The following is a 17,489-nucleotide window of genomic DNA, read 5'->3' as shown; positions in this document are numbered from 1 at the left end:
TGTAGGAATCCACTTTATAAACTTTACTTTTAAGACCATCTATCTTTTATATACAGTTTACATAACTATGTCAGCTACCCATTACTAACTTAATAATAATAATAATAATTATTATTATTATTATTATAATAAAATACAAATGATTCCCAAATATAAGACTTCAAAAGTTTAGTACACAAGACAGTTTTCTTCAGTTTATCTAATGTCAAATGGGGAGAGGTGGAGTACAACCTGCAGAGGTCACCAGTCACAGACAGACAACAATTCATGCTCACATTAACACCTACTAGTTAGAATATGAACTGAACAAGCTTTATTTTGGACTATGGGAGGAAGCCAGAGTGTCCAAACGTCACACAGCTAGCCCCCAAGCTCACCTATGGATTCAAATATACGACCTTCTTGGTTAAAGGCAACAGTGCTAACCACTGCACCACCATCGCCAGTGAAATGCCATCCATCCATTCTCTTCAACTTATTCTTTTCAGGGTCAGCTGTCTTAGGGAGAGAGGCAGGGTACACCCTGGGTAGGTCACCAGTCTAACACATAGAGACAGATAACCATTCGCACTCACATTCACACCTATGGGCAATTTAGAATTACCAATTAACCTATCCCCATTAACTGCATGTCTTTGGAATGTGGGAGGAAGCCAGAGTACCCAGAGAGAACCCACACAAACACGGGGAGAACATGCAAATTACACACAGAAAGACCCTAGCCTGATGGTGGACTTGAACTCAGGACCTTCTTGCTGTGCGGCAACAGTGCTAACCATGAATTTTGATCAAATGTAATCATCAAAATACTGAAGAATCAATTCATGTGTTATAGTCTTTTTCCCACTACAGTAATCAGAGGTTTTAGATTTGTACTGCTTTGCCACTTTGACAAATTCTCTTAATTCCCTCTACCCACAATCCAGGGCGAAAGAAATTGAAAACTCCATTTTATAAAGGACCCAATGAATCCACATACGGCCCCAGTAGATTTTTCTACAGCTGAGTTTGTTTTGTTTTTTACCAATTACCTCAATACAGTCAGCATTGGAGCAGCACACTGATCTCAGCACGCAGCTGTACTGCTGATCTGTGGGCAGTGCAGTGCAAGAGCACCCCAGAAATGATGAGGAAAAGGATGGAGATAAGAAAAGGAACGTCTTATCAGCTACAGCAACACTGCGCTACCTCCCCTATTTAACACATTCATCAAACATACGATCAACAGACAGAAATTATTTTATATCTATGTCATTAAGAGATGAAATGTTAACTGTGAAGGTACTGCTGTTTGTGAATGATGGGTCACAGTGGGTGTCTACCTCCAGCTTAATCATCCACATCTCTGAAATATTCTGAAATACTATCTTTTCCTGGCTGCATACATATGGGGCTGTCAAGGTAAAGTTAATGTTCCTTTACAGGGATTTTAATATCATGGTTGTGTTGTGTGGATGCACGTGGATAGCTAGATTATATATCCCCTGATTGGCAAACTCTCATAACAGTATGTTTTCAGTGAGCAGACTGAATGTAGCATGTGTTGTCGCTTCCCTTTTGTGCTCTGTTCAGCTATAACCAAATCTCTCACTTAATCTTGGAAAGTTCAGATTAATGGTGTTCCACAGTGAGACAATTAGTGGCTAACATGTCCTGAGATGCAGAAAATACAGAGCTGCAAACACAGCTTCATGTGGTTAAGCAGGAAAATGAATGTCTCAAATGTACACCCACCCACATCCACCCACACTTACACATAACACATATAAATGTGTTTCGAACTGAGCAATGCACATATCTTCACACACTCCTTCCTGCACACAGAGATATTTACCTACATGGAAATATTGATAGATACTTCACAGATTTATATATACAACACAACACACAAGGACAACAACACACATTTATCACTCACACAAACACCTACTCAAATAGAGCAGGGCTTTCTATGCATTCATTTTCATTCAGGATTATTATGCTGTGTGTGTGTTCCTACACAAGGTTGCTCATTAAGAGTGAGCAAAGACTTAGAAATGAAGAAATATTTTCCCCCAAATGCTATATTTTCAGTAACAGGAGTATACATGAAGACATAAAATGAATGCACAAAACTTTTAACAACAGCTTGCTTTCCTTTTTTTCTTATTTGACAAGGGTTTGAGCCAGAAGGCAATGAACCATTAACCATTAACTGCTTATTGCGCTTCCTGTGCGTCACGCGTTGTTTCGCCACATGCAAACAAAGGAGGCAGCGAAGGAAAACAAATACTGTCAATAGTGCTTTTACACCAACTAGTGAATGAAGTTTCTTATGTAATTTAAAACCTTTTTTCCCCAAAGAGTCAGTAATATTTAACCAAACAAAAACAATGTGAAAGCATTTGCACCTCTTTTTTTAACCACACCTATACGCTCTTAGAAACCAATAGTAGTCTGTTTTCATAATGATCGATATGTATGGATGTACTCTAAGCTTTCGTGGAATTTTGAAACATAAACTGTACCGTGAATGGGCAAATTACATTAGACGGTCTCGGGTGTTTACGGGTGTTTTCCAATACCAAACACTTGGGGCACACTGATCATTTCTCGTGTATTCTGAAAGCAGGCTGGCTGTGAAAACAGAAGCTTACCTGTCCAGAGCGATGGCAGTCATTGAATAGATGCTGGCAAACACAGCCGCGATCGGAAAGAAGTTGTGGAAGCGGCAGTAGTCGAGTCCAAAGTACCACTCGTTGTGCATCCCGTAGGTGAAGTTGATCACCGTGTTGAATGCAGACATGGACGCTTCGGCGAACGCTAGGTTCAGGAGAAAATAATTGGTGACAGTCCTCATGCGTTTGTGCGCCACAATAATCCAGATGACTGTGATGTTACCTACAACGGACACGATAACTATACAGCTGTAGGCAATGGCCCAGAGGACGATTTTCCAGACCGGCTGCACAAACTGGTTCCTGTAAATGGTCCCGTTATTGGTATCATTGGAGCTGCTGGTCCAATTTGGCGCATTGGTAGCACTGAATAAAGGATCCATTTTACTGTTTAGAAGCGAAAATGTCACTAAACCGGCCGCGATAACCCCAATTAATTACACGACTAAGTTAACGATTCCAAACGCAAGTGAATGTTGGAAAGTTTCCGAAAGCGTCACGCTCGTTTCTAAGTGTACAGTTGTAGTCTGCGGAGAGTCCGCTCTCCTACAAATAATAAAGTCAACGAACCAGAAAAAGTATTTGATGTCGAAACTTCCATATCAATCTTTGCACGTTTCCCCCCTTTTTTCTTTTTTTTCCTTTTTTTTTGCTGTGCGTAAAAACAGAAAGGCGTCTTTTACGCGCACCAGAACGAGTCTGGCAATGGTAACAGCTCAGCTCCGTCTGTGTCTCTCTCCGTGTCTGTGTGCTGTCCTCCTGCTGCTCCTCTACTCTGACTCAGCGGCTGCACACCAGCTTTTGAAGAGAGCTTCTGCGCTCCCGTCCAACATGCTGGCTGTGTAATTATGATTACGGATGAATCCAGGTGACTTGATTACTACGCCTAAATACTTAATTTAATGTAATTTTACTATAATTCCTTCATGGACAGTTACAGTTATGATGTACAAAATAATAATATATACAATCTTTTTTGGCATTGTTGGTGCAATTTAAAAATAAAAGACAGACACCACTTGTGAAAATATGTTACGTCATAATTACAATGTAAGATAAGGAAACATTGTTTGACTTCGTTTCAAATGCCCTCAAATTTATGCATTACATAAAATTACTTAGTGCATAAGTTGTGTCTCTCTTAACACTCATGTATTTTTACGGTATTGTTAAATTTATTACTTCTTGGTTCTGGGTTACATTAAGAAGGTGCTGCTAAAAATGACTTTTTGTAGTGCTTGTAGTGTAGAGTGATGGGGTGCCATAATGAACACCCAGGTCCTCTACCCCCTCTTGTGGTCTTGGATTCTGGACTGGAGTGGTTTGATTGAAGATTGATTGCTTCACAGGATATAAATGAAAAATCTGCAGTCCTGTCATTCTTTTCACAAGGCTCTTCTTACAGTCCTTATATATGATCACATCATATCATAACATATCATATCATATCGTATGATGAGATGATCACATATATATTGCTAAGATAATGTACCAATACAGCGTCTAATGACAATGAGACAGATGTGGGCATTGTCCTGTGTTTATATCTATCCAGAAAGGTGTGTCTTTAGGTCTGTCAGGAAAAGTAATGTGAGAGAATGAATGAACTCATTAAGAGGACTTCTTTGCAGGTTGCCATCGAACAATTTATGGTACTGAAAGACTGGAGAGTGTGACATGAATGAACCATCACTCCTATCACTGGAATGAGGGAGTCTTTAGTGCCAAAAATGTTGTAGCTGTGATAAATATGTTAAGCTTCTGGCATTTATACAGTGCTTCTCTAGTCTTACTCTTACTCTCAACGGTCTTCATATTACGAGCCATATTTACATTACTGAATTGATTTTAACATTTTTTGATTCATAATATAATACAGTATTTACTCCTGCTTTAAATTATTTAGAGGATTCTCTTTTCGTTTATATTCGGTTTTCTTTTTTACTGAGGAAAGTTCTTTGAGCTGCTTCAGCACGCAGTTATTCACTCAATAAGATGCTTGTATGACTTGACTATCTCTGAGCTTGTCTTATAGACATCAAATATAATTCCATGAACAGTCTGTACCTTCCAAATGTGATAAGACTCATCTCTTCATTTAAAGCCAGAAATTCGAGGCCACCAGGTCTTACTATAATAGAAATATAGTGATTACCACAATAATACTGCATTCTTATGAATGTATTCACAACTTTGATTCTCCAGTATTTTCAACCTTTATTACCACTGATCCTTTCATTGCTTTCTTGAATGCTCACTCTGTGTGAATGCTAACTACTCAGCACCTAGCTGGGTATTTATGTAGCCCACTAGGGCCCATTTTTTTTATTGCCTTATTAAGAAAAAAAGAGGTTATTTGTATTTTGACTACCTTCAGTCGTTTATTAGCTATACATTCTAAAGAAATTAGTATTTTATTCTAGTGGTATCAGGTCAGGACTACTCCTTGAGGCTTTGCCCCATGGTAGTTCTAGAGGCCATATTTCACAAAGTCTTTAATCAGTTAATTCCCCCTGAACAAGTTGTCCTCTATTCCCTAGAAGGCCCTTCTAAAGTGTCCGTGGACATTACACTATTGCTCTCTTGTGCTGAGTTTAACTTCTATAGTCACATTAGCCATGATTTGCTCCTGCTGTGTCCTGCTGTGTCTCCCACCTGTTTGCCCCTTGCCTCATTGCTGTGTGTATAAATTGTCTGAGTCTCTAATTGCCATTTGTCATGTCATCCGGTTTCCCGCAGCCTGTTTCCAGCTTTCAATTCAACTCAATTCATTTAAATAGCACCAAATCACAACAACAGTTCCCTCAAGACACGTTATATTGTAAAGACGCTACAATTATAAAAGTTCCAGTTTCTGTTACTTTACATCCTGTGGTGTGTACTCCTGTAGCTTTCCTAGCTCCCAGTGTTTACCCCATGTTCCCGCTTTTCCTACTGGATTTTTGATTTATATTAAATAAAAGCTTGTTTTCGTTTAACATTTGTCCATGAGTCTGCATTTGGGGTCCTCAGTCTACATGACATATGACACTAACCAGTTTATCCTGCCCTAAATATCCCCAGTTTTCCATGCAACCCTTGAATAACGCAAAAATTGGTATAATTCAAGAACACAATTAAGCAACACATCATGTATATATCCAGTTATCTAATTTAAAAACTCCAAACTTAATTAGGACATTATAAGTAATCTTTAAATTTCCATTTTATCAAAAGTCACTTGTTGAGCGATCCTTACCTTTGAAAATAATATTTCATTTTTCTCTCCTGTCTTCGCTTTCTTACTTTCTCCACCTACCAGGATACAATATCTGACAATGCATTTCAATTTACTTCATGTCCCCCCTTCATGTTCACTTGTAGCAGTAGCTCACCCTAATCTCCATACTGGAATATTATTTGTCTTTTTTGTAGAGTTACAATACTGTAGTGTACAGCACGAGCCTTTGAAGGCTTGCGTTAAAGGTGTACTACTAATATATATATATATATATATATATATATATATATATATATATATATATATAGGGAGTGCAGAATTATTAGGCAAGTTGTATTTTTGAGGAATAATTTTATTATTGAACAACAACCATGTTCTCAATGAACCCAAAAAAACTCATTAATATCAAAGCTGAATGTTTTTGGAAGTAGTTTTTAGTTTGTTTTTAGTTTTAGCTATTTTAGGGGGATATCTGTGTGTGCAGGTGACTATTACTGTGCATAATTATTAGGCAACTTAACAAAAAACAAATATATACCCATTTCAATTATTTATTTTTACCAGTGAAACCAATATAACATCTCCACATTCACAAATATACATTTCTGACATTCAAAAACAAAACAAAATCAAATCAGCGACAAACATAGCCACCTTTCTTTGCAAGGTCACTCAAAAGCCTGCCATCCATGGATTCTGTCAGTGTTTTGATCTGTTCACCATCAACATTGTGTGCAGCAGCAACCACAGCCTCCCAGACACTGTTCAGAGAGGTGTACTGTTTTCCCTCCTTGTAAATCTCACATTTGATGATGGACCACAGGTTCTCAATGGGGTTCAGATCAGGTGAACAAGGTGGCCATGTCATTAGTTTTTCTTCTTTTATACCCTTTCTTGCCAGCCACGCTGTGGAGTACTTGGACGCGTGTGATGGAGCATTGTCCTGCATGAAAATCATTTTCTTGAAGGATGCAGACTTCTTCCTGTACCACTGCTTGAAGAAGGTGTCTTCCAGAAACTGGCATTAGGACTGGGAGTTGAGCTTGACTCCATCCTCAACCCAAAAAGGCCCCACAAGCTCATCTTTGATGATACCAGCCCAAACCAGTACTCCACCTCCACCTTGCTGGTGTCTGAGTCGGACTGGAGCTCTCTGCCCTTTACCAATCCAACCACGGGCCCATCCATCTGGCCCATCAAGACTCACTCTCATTTCATCAGTCCATAAAACCTTAGAAAAATCAGTCTTGAGATATTTCTTGGCCCAGTCTTGACGTTTCAGCTTGTGTGTCTTGTTCAGTGGTGGTCGTCTTTCAGCCTTTCTTACCTTGGCCATGTCTCTGAGTATTGCACACCTTGTGCTTTTGGGCACTCCAGTGATGTTGCAGCTCTGAAATATGGCCAAACTGGTGGCAAGTGGCATCTTGGCAGCTGCACGCTTGACTTTTCTCAGTTCATGGGCAGTTATTTTGCGCCTTGGTTTTTCCACACGCTTCTTGCGACCCTGTTGACTATTTTGAATGAAACGCTTGATTGTTCGATGATCACGCTTCAGAAGCTTTGCAATTTTGAGACTGCTGCATCCCTCTGCAAGATATCTCACTATTTTTGACTTTTCTGAGCCTGTCAAGTCCTTCTTTTGACCCATTTTGCCAAAGGAAAGGAAGTTGCCTAATAACTATGCACACCTGATATAGGGTGTTGATGTCATTAGACCACACCCCTTCTCATTACAGAGATGCACATCACCTAATATGCTTAATTGGTAGTAGGCTTTCGAGCCTATACAGCTTGGAGTAAGACAACATGCATGAAGAGGATGATGTGGACAAAATACTCATTTGCCTAATAATTCTGCACTCCCTGTATACAGTGCAGGGAGTGCAACCTGTGCACTGCCTGGATTATTGGTCGGTAGTTGGATGGGACCGGTCCCTTCTTGGGGTCCTTGGGGATCAGGACCGTCCGACCTTCGGTTAGCAATTCCGGGTGTCTCTCGTTAACTGGCAGCCGGTTCATGGCTGCCTGATATATATATATATATATATATATATATATATATATATATATATATATACATATATATATATATATATATATATATATACATATATATTAGGGGTGCAACGATACACAAAATTCACGGTTCGGTTCGGTTCGATACTTTGGTGTCACGGTTCGATATTTTTTCGATACAAAAAAATGTTCATGCATTTTTAATTTGTCATTTATTAAAATTATAAATATATATTTTAACTCAAAAGTACAGTTTTTAAATTTAACCCTAACCCTTGTGCGTGTTTTTTATTTTGACAGCGAATGCGCACCTGCGGACCACTTATGTGCAGCCCTGGTTATTTAGCTCATCATATTGCAGCCACAGAAATTCTTTTGTCCATGAAACCATAAAGCTGCACTTTCTTTTTGCCTCATAGTCTGATTTGTCATAACTTCTCCGTTTTGTGGTAAGCTTTTCTTTGGCTGTCACTTCTTCACCCTGACCTGTCTTATTTGGCTCAGAAGAAATGAAATATATATCCTCCTGCTTTTACACACTCACTCACATAAGCTCAGCGATTCTCTGCGCGATCAACCTCTCACATGTTTAAGCTTGCTGCGGGAGATTTCACTTGTCATGTTTGCATAGTAAGCTAACGATTAATAAGACGATGTCAGAGGAATTAGTGCACAAATTATCATCACTCACAGATCAGTGCTGTCGCTCTCTATACACAGTTCGCACGATTGCAAAGTGAAAGCAAAAAAACAAGCGCAAATTCAAACGCGACTTCAATATGTCACATATTGACAGTGGCTCACCGATGCCAATGACATAATTACCCAGCTACATTTCCGAAAGAATGCAAAAGCATTGACATATATTTTTCCTACAATAGCCCGACGGGCAGGGAAGAGATAGATTTTGGTAGCCCGACTGAAAAAATCGCTAGCTCCGGGACGTCGGGCTAGCGATATTGCAAGCCCTGTATCTGATTGAGGAATCACTCATCTTTGGAAAAGAGAGTTTATTACAGAGAAATGTCTCTTTCCAAAATAAAAGCTATACTATCCGCTTCTTCTGGGCTATATTCTCAGCAGCATAAGGAGAATCATGTGCTAATAGCTGTCTAAATGACTCGGCTAAAGTTAGTAGCATGCTTGCTTTTTTTTGTCTGCTTCCACTTGTCTTTGCACTACGATGATGTCGGCGTAAATGTGCAGTCATATTCGTTGTGTTCCCACTAGTGCTTTCAGGTTAATCTTGTTGAAATGACCTTAACGCCACAACACGGCAAATCTCCGTTAACGAGCTACCGCCGATCACTCCGTGCATGGGGCTAGACGGCCAACACGTTAACGAGCTAACTGCGCTAACACACTAGTTCACACCAATGTAATTGAGCATTGCATGGCACATTCAACATACTGTTTTACTTTAGTCCATGACTCGCTTACCTTCAGGGTCATACGTCACATGAAAACCAAAATAATTCCAAACGCCAGATCTGAATGACGTTCAATTTGCCTGTTGCAAGGAGAGCTTAACTTCTGTCTTGCTAGCTTGCCCTGCGCTCTTCCTTCTGACTATGCTGTCTGTGTTGAGCGCTCAGTGGATCTGCGCTCGACAGTGCAGCCTAGGCGGAGTAGTCGAACACAGATTCACTGAGCGCTCAACACAGACAGTATCGTCAGAAGGAAAATTGATAAAATAAATTACAAATGTTGTATTGTTCGATACATATGCGTACCGAACCGAAAGCACTGTATCGAACGGTTCAATATCGATACGAATATCGTTGCACCCCTGATATATATATATATATATATATATATATATATATATATATATATATATATATATATATATATATATATATATATATAGATATATATATATCTATATATATATATATATATATATATATATATATATAGATATATATATATCTATATATATATATATCAGGCAGCCATGAACCGGCTGCCAGTTAACGAGAGACACCCGGAATTGCTAACCGAAGGTCGGACGGTCCTGAACCCCAAGGACCCCAAGAAGGGACCGGTCCCATCCAACTACCGACCAATAACCTGCCTCAGTACTACATGGAAGCTCCTGTCAGGCATCATATTGGCTAAGATGAACAGGCACATGGGTTAATACATGAGCGGGGCACAGAAAGGGATGGGCAAGAATACCAGAGGCGCAAAACACCAGCTACTGGTAGACAGAACAGTCAGCCGAGACTGCAAGACCAGACTGACCAACCTGTGCACTGCCTGGATTGATTACAAGAAGGCCTATGACTCAATGCCCCACAGCTGGATACTGGAATGCTTAGAATTGTACAAGATCAACAGGACCCTAAGAGCCTTCATCAGGAACTCAATGGGGATGTGGCATACAACACTAGAGGCCAACTCCAAGCCCATAGCACAAGTAACCATCAAGTGCGGGATCTACCAAGGAGATGCTCTGTCCCCACTGCTGTTCTGCATAGGCCTGAACCCCCTCAGTGAGATCATTAACAAGACTGGCTACGGATACCGACTACGGAACGGAGCAGTTGTCAGCCACCTCCTGTACATGGATGACATCAAGCTGTATGCCAAGAGTGAATGAGACATCGATTCACTGATCCACACTACCAGGCTATACAGCAATGACATTGGAATGTCGTTCGGACTGGAGAAGTGTAGTCGGATGGTAACAAAGAGAGGGAAGGTAGTCAGAACTGAGGGGATTGAACTACCAGAAGGCAACATTGCAGACATAGAGGACAGTTACAAGTACCTGGGGATCCCGCAGGCGAATGGGAACCATGAAGAGGCCGCTAGAAAGGCTGCAACCACCAAGTACCTGCAGAGGGTCAGGCAAGTCCTGAGGAGTCAGCTTAACAGTAAGAACAAGATCCAGGCCATCAACACCTATGCCCTGCCCGTGATCAGGTACCCTGCTGGGGTAATAGGCTGGCCAAAGGAGGAGATAGAAGCCACTGACATAAAGACAAGAAAGCTCCTTACCATGCATGGAGGGTTTCACCCCAAGTCCAGCACCCTGAGGCTGTACGCTAAGCGGAAGGAAAAGGGCCGGGGACTGGTGAGTGTCAGCACCACAGTCCAGGATGAGACAACGAACATCCAAGAATACATTGGGAAGATGGCCCCAACTGACCGAGTGCTCAGTGAATACCTCAGTCAGCAGAAACCCAAGAAAGAGGAGGGAGACGAGGAACCATCATGGAAGGACAGGCCCCTGCACGGTATGTATCACCGGCAGATAGAGGAGGTGGCTGATATCCAGAAATCCTACCAGTGGCTGGACAAAGCTGGACTGAAAGACAGCACAGAGGCACTAATCATGGCAGCACAAGAACAAGCTCTGAGTACAAGATCCATAGAGGCTGGGGTCTATCACACCAGGCAAGACCCCAGGTGCAGGCTGTGTAAAGATGCCCCAGAGACAATCCAGCACATAACAGCAAGATGCTAGCAGGCAGGCATACATGGAACGCCATAACCAAGTGGCATAGTGTACAGGAACATCTGTGTCGAGTATAACCTGGAAGTCCCGAGGTCAAAATGGGAGATGCCCCCAAGGGTGGTGGAGAATGACCGAGCTAAGATCCTGTGGGACTTCCAGATACAGACGGACAAAATGGTGGTGGCTAACCAACCGGACATAGTGGTGGTAGACAAACAGAAGAAGACGGCCGTAGTGATCGATGTAGCGGTTCCGAATGACAGCAATATCAGGAAGAAGGAACACGAGAAGCTGGAGAAATACCAAGGGCTCAGAGAAGAGCTCGAGAGGATGTGGAGGGTGAAGGTAACAGTGGTCCCCGTGGCAATCGGAGCACTAGGTGCGGTGACTCCCAAGCTAGGCGAGTGGCTCCAGCAGATCCCAGGAACAACATCGGAGATCTCTGTTCAGAAGAGCGCAGTCCTGGGAACAGCTAAGATACTGCGCAGGACCCTCAAGCTCCCAGGCCTCTGGTAGAGGACCCGAGCTTGAAGGATGAACCTCCCGCAGGGGCGTGCTGGGTGTTAAATCATTTTAGAAATGAAATCTAAAGTGATTTCCTTTCATTTTAGAAATGAAATCTTGATGTCATGTCAATAATACACACATGCAAAGACGTGCATCAGCTGGACACCCATAGTTTACAATAACATGACGTTAAACAGAGTATACAGGACAAGTGTTTATGAAGTATTTGCCCTTGTAGACAAAGATCCTTCTTTTGAAGCATGTTAGTATTACTGTACCGCCACTTTTAGTTTAATATCATTGAATTGTGGCCAAACTGGGCCAAAAGTTCCTCAGTGACACCAGCAACATAATAATTAAAAAAAAAAAGATATTCTCTGAAAATAAATTATTGATAGCATTCAACTGTGTCAATTTTGCTCCTGCTCAAGGACATTGCAGTTGTCTCCAGGGAAGCTTCGATCCCCTCTTAATTGTCCACTTCATCACAACAGTCAGAGCACCATCCTGGAGAATAAAGGTGTGAGAAGAAGCCACAGCTATGAATGATAACAGACTGGCATGCACAACAGTTAAATATTCCTACTCATTTCCAGCCCCATCCACATTTGACTGCACAGCCCTAGCCATGAAATTACCAGGTCAGTCCCAATAACCTTCCCTTCTAAGGCATGCATGCAGGATGGGAAATGTACTTCTATGTATATAAATATATAGTCCTCTATATTCATTAAAGGTGTGTGCACTAAAATATCTTACTTGTAATTAAATTAGGTTGTAAATGAATCAGTTGATTAGCTGGAATTGTATAAAAAGTGAATATTTACTTTCTGGGCACATCCCTCTATGTTTTCTCCCGTAAAATATTCAGCATGGTACTACTGCTGAGTTTTCATTGGAGCTTTTATAATTAATTTGCTAATGCTTGAATTTTTAGCAGAACAAAAACAAGTTTGTTTCTTTAATTTAACCTGCAGGCATGCCAATATTTCGCATTAGCACCCGTTAAGGCTGATGTAATAGTATTGGTTTTGCAGGTATGTAGTTAAAAAAAAAAAAAAAACTGCAGTTAGCTCCATAATTTACAGGACAAAGACATAATTAATGTAGTTTTCCTCTTATCTTACCAAAGTGGATCTAAAATCAAGATGCTATTGAAGTTTAGACTTTTAGCTTTAAGTCAAAGAGTTTCACAAAAGTATTAACTGATTAGTAATAATGGGCATTTTCTATACACATTCCCCTAGTTTTGGAGGCTCAAAGTTAATCAGTCAATTGACTTTTAAGCAGTTTAATGACCAGGTGAGGCCTGTTCCCATACAATTCCAACTCAGAAACACCAAAAGACCTTAAAAGACAGATAAAGTGTATGATGAGAGAATTCTTTCCTTGGTTAAGGGAAAAAACTTCATTACATGTACCAAGTCAAGAACACAAGAGGTTGGCAAATAATTGTCAAAGTCAACAGTCGAGAGACACCTTCGTGAATGTAAATATAGAGGGTCTACAACAAGGTGCAAACCACTGGTTATACTCAGGGACGAGAAGTTCAGATTAGACTTTGTCAGAAAACGTCTAAAAGAGCCAGATCAGTTCTGCCTGGTTTGTTTGTATCTTTAAATACATGAAAGTAGGGCTGCTCAATTATGGCAAAAAGGATAATCACGATTATTTTCACTGAAATTGAGATCTCGATTATTTGACGATATTTATTTAACAATAACAATGTATTGAATAATGGCTTTAAAAATTGTCATAAAATAATATAAAATAGTGTGCAAATACTGATAACAGTGCAAATGTTTGCAATATAAAAAATAAATGAAAAATGTTTATGTCATCTATGTTTAGTGAACTTCAAAATACTGCATAATATTTATGCATACAAATAACCAAACATCAAGGCAAGCTGTGTAGCCACACAATGCACAATTGTATCAAACTGACATTGAGGTATGTCAATTTGTAGTCTTGCTCTGTGGTGCAGCTATGACACCGTAGCAAAGTTTACACGCTATGTCTACTTGATCCACGTCTGACTCCGCGAACCCATAATGTTTCCACACCACTGAAGTCGTTTTACCTCTCTTTTCAACCAACGGCATTCTTTCTTCAGCAGCCATTATCTTCTCCTCTCCAATTAACTTCTGCTGAGTTTTCCGAGCTTTCTGAGCTTCCCTCGGGTCCTCTTAATTGTTGTGACACGTGTTCGAAACGCAGAGAGGTGCGCTCGATTTGCCACACGGAGCAGCGCGAGAGTAAAGCACGAGGGAGGTGGTAATAATCGGCTCAGTCATTTTTAATGATCGTTGAAAGCCCAGATCGTAATTTAAATTAAAATTAATAATTAATTGAGCAGCCCTACATGAAAGTGCGGAAACGGATAGGAAGAGCTGATCCAAAGAATACAGCATCATCTGTCGTGACAGAGTCAATGCTAAGGCATGAGCGTTTATGACTGACAGTGGAAGTCATACCCATTAGTGTCTGTTAATAAATTCTGAAGTCTACAGGGCTACACTATACAGACTCATCCAATGATCCAACAATAATGACTCAAAGCATTCGGACCCAGGACCCAAGAGTTTCTCATGGATAAAACTCGGGTTTCTCATCAACGAAATGGTATATTCTTCAATGCTCACGACTGTCACCTAATCTCAGCCCAATAGAGCATGCTTCTTCGTAATTAAAGACAAGTCTGAATGCAGAGAGATCCAGCAGCAAATAAAGGTGGCTGGAAAAACAGGCCTGGCAGAAGGAAAAAACACAGCATTTGGATATCAGTGGGTTCTAAACTACAGACAGTCATACTCTGCAAACGATTTTCATCCATCCTTACATTTAAAATTATGTCAGTAGACCCAATTAATTTTGAGGATTATGTAAACAATGACTGTAATTCTAGCAGTTAATGTAAAAAAAAAAAAAAACTCCTTGGATTAAAGCTAAAAGTCTTTACTGATATCATGTCTTGATTATTTGGATTAAAATCCACTGTAGTGGTCTACAGAGGCAAAATTATATAAAAATGAGCCTTTGTCCAACATATAGCGCTAACTATAAGTAAATTCTATCAAATCAGTTGAAGTGGTTAAAAGCCAGAGAATTATCTCAATAACAACAACAACAATAATAATAACAATTATTATTATTATTATTATTATTATTATTATTATTATTATTATCATTGGCTTCCAATATATCTGGGTAAATATAAGAGGAGGATTCATCTGTTATCAAATAAAGTGCAAGGTTATTTTAGTCAACAAAAACTAAACTGAAAAGCAAAACTAGATGTGAAAAGGCATTTTTAGTTAACTAAAATAAAAATAAAAACTATTTGAAAGGATTTTGTGAATTTTGAAAACTGCCCAGAATAAAGTTCAAATTTAGAATAATAATGGATTGCATTTATACAGCGCTTTTCAGAACCCCTCAAAGCGCTTTACAATACCACTATTCATTCACTCTCACATTCATACACTGGTGGAGGCAGCTACAGTTGTAGCCACAGCTGCCCTGGGGCAGACTGACAGAGGCGAGGCTGCCATATCGCGCCATCGGCCCCTCTGGCCAACACCAGTAGGTGAAGTGTCTCGCCCAAGGACACAACGACCGAGACTGTCTGAGCCGGGGCTCGAACCGGCAACCGTCCGATTACAAGACGAACACCCAACTCTTGAGCCACAATCGCCCTGTAGAAGCAATATTCTTAGTTTTAGTATTTGTTACTTGGGCAAAACATTTATTATGCTTATTTTTATTGAGACTCGGGATGTCTAGAAGACTGGGAGCCAACAGATTTTAACAAGCTTTGAATTTTTCTAAATCTGGCCCTGACATCTGCTGTGGATCCAGTAATGATTAAAAAGACAGGGAGATGAACACTGAGAGTAATAAAAATGAAAATAAAATTAAACAATAAAAACTGAACTGAAATAAGAAAATTAAATCTGGAAACTGAAATTAAATTGAATTAAAAACAAACCAAAAAAATCACAATGAAATAAAAACAAAAACTAATTAGAAGAACTATAATAACTCTGCCAGTAAGGGCCAGATTTACTAACACCAACACAAACTAGGTTTTAGCATAAAGAAAAAATAATGAAAAAGAAAAGTACTGTTTACAACGAGAGCGCAGTGATTGTATGTAAGTGAGGGAACTCAAAGATTTTGCATATGTTTTTATGCGAGTTACTTTCCCAGGGTGAAAAATATAAGAAGAAGAATGTTTGAGTTAATTCGTTCACTAACGTTTGCGACACTCAATTTTTACTCATAATTATGTGTTACTTACATTAAAGTGTTACTTTTTGTCAGGGGCTGGGTCTTATTGTTTTATTTGTGAATTCTTAGGTAGATGGAAAGGATTTTTAGTTCTTGTATTATTCTCAGGTTGAGTTTCAAGTTTAGTTTAGGCTATTCTGTGTATTCCTTGTTATGAATCTGTTTCTATTCTCTTTATTATATGGCCTGTCTTGCCCTCAGTGTTTTTCTTTCTGTATGTTTTAGTCTTCCTTCTCAGTGCGTCGTGTGGAGTCTGCATGCGTTAGTCGGTCATGTTTCATGTTATCTTGCTTGTGTCATGTCTGTGTCCTGTTAGGCTTCCTGTTTTATTTTGAAGAGGTCTTGTGTTCTGTGTTCATTGTTTTAGTTTCACTTTCTCCTGGTGGTGTCATCATGTTAATTTGTGTCAGCTGTTTCCCCATGTGTTTCCCTTCCCCTCATCACCTCCTGTGTATTTAGTCTGTGTTTTTCCATTCGTTCCTCGTGACGTCGTCTGAGTTATGTTCCCCCACGTTTTGTCATAGAAGTCATAGTTTTCATAGTAATCATAGTTGTTTCACAGTACCTCAGTCTCGTTTCTCTTGTCTTAGTTATTTGGTTTTCCCAGTTAGGTTTTCAGTTTGCTTTTGCCCCTTTTCACTTTTGTTCGAATTTTGATGTTCATGTTCATCAGCCACAATAAAAGGCTCGCTTTTATTTTGAAACTGAGTTCCAAAACAAAAGTGTGTCAACACTTAGGTTCTCCTCACACACCCCACACAGTCTGCGGGACACTTTTTGTGCTTGATATTAAAAACTCCTTGTAAACAGATAAAGCTAACCACATATTGCAAATGTGTTATGCAAATGTATTTTTTATTGAACGTCTTTAATAGATCCTATAAAACTAGTGAACTTTTTTATGAGGGGGGGGTCTTTATTATTTATTTATTTATTTTGGAATATCAGATATTGTAGAGAGACAGGAGATATCCCTATATAAAATGATATGATTAGGTTGCATAAACCACACATACGCCACTGTTAAACAAACTGTTTTATACTTTAATGAAAAATCTCTCGGTGGACAGACTGGCAGCACTGCTTAAACACACAAAGTAATTATTTTCTGATTTAAACTTAAAAGCAACGCAAAGCTATAAAGCCACACTGGCAACTATTTGTTGATCTTTCCCTTCCTCTTTTAATTAGACACACAAAAATCCATCATCTCCTGACTGAATGAAAATGCCAGTTGCAATACTTCCTGACATTACATATATTAACTGCCAACACACATATTTCCCACAAGGTCAGTGAGAGCACTGACCAAATTGCACAGAGGTCAAAT

The 17,489-nt window shown here is 39.7% G+C and overlaps 2 protein-coding genes and 1 long non-coding RNA gene across 3 annotated transcripts in view; 1 reads left to right on the top strand and 2 right to left on the bottom strand.

Annotated features, from left to right (window-relative positions):
- Positions 1-3,451, bottom strand: part of tacr1a (tachykinin receptor 1a) — a 53,591-nt gene extending 50,140 nt beyond the window's left edge. Inside the window, exon 1 of the mRNA XM_082554362.1 lies at positions 2,637-3,451. Within this exon, the coding sequence (XP_082410488.1) occupies positions 2,637-3,040 (404 nt within the window). The 5' untranslated portion in view covers positions 3,041-3,451. The remainder of the gene's footprint in view (positions 1-2,636) is intronic.
- Positions 1-9,525, bottom strand: part of LOC309718802 — a 120,920-nt gene extending 111,395 nt beyond the window's left edge. The window contains exon 1 of the long non-coding RNA XR_014280076.1: positions 9,334-9,525. This is a non-coding gene — a long non-coding RNA (uncharacterized lncRNA). The remainder of the gene's footprint in view (positions 1-9,333) is intronic.
- Positions 3,453-17,489, top strand: part of LOC309718798 (tetraspanin-15) — a 51,523-nt gene continuing 37,486 nt past the window's right edge. The window contains exon 1 of the mRNA XM_082554368.1: positions 3,453-3,525. The gene's annotated coding sequence lies outside the window, so the exon portion shown is untranslated. The remainder of the gene's footprint in view (positions 3,526-17,489) is intronic.

Source organism: Aulonocara stuartgranti (assembly GCF_965226115.1).
Source record: "Aulonocara stuartgranti genome assembly, chromosome: 12".
NCBI classification, from domain to species: domain Eukaryota; kingdom Metazoa; phylum Chordata; class Actinopteri; order Cichliformes; family Cichlidae; genus Aulonocara; species Aulonocara stuartgranti.
This window is presented reverse-complemented; position numbering and strand designations above follow the sequence as displayed.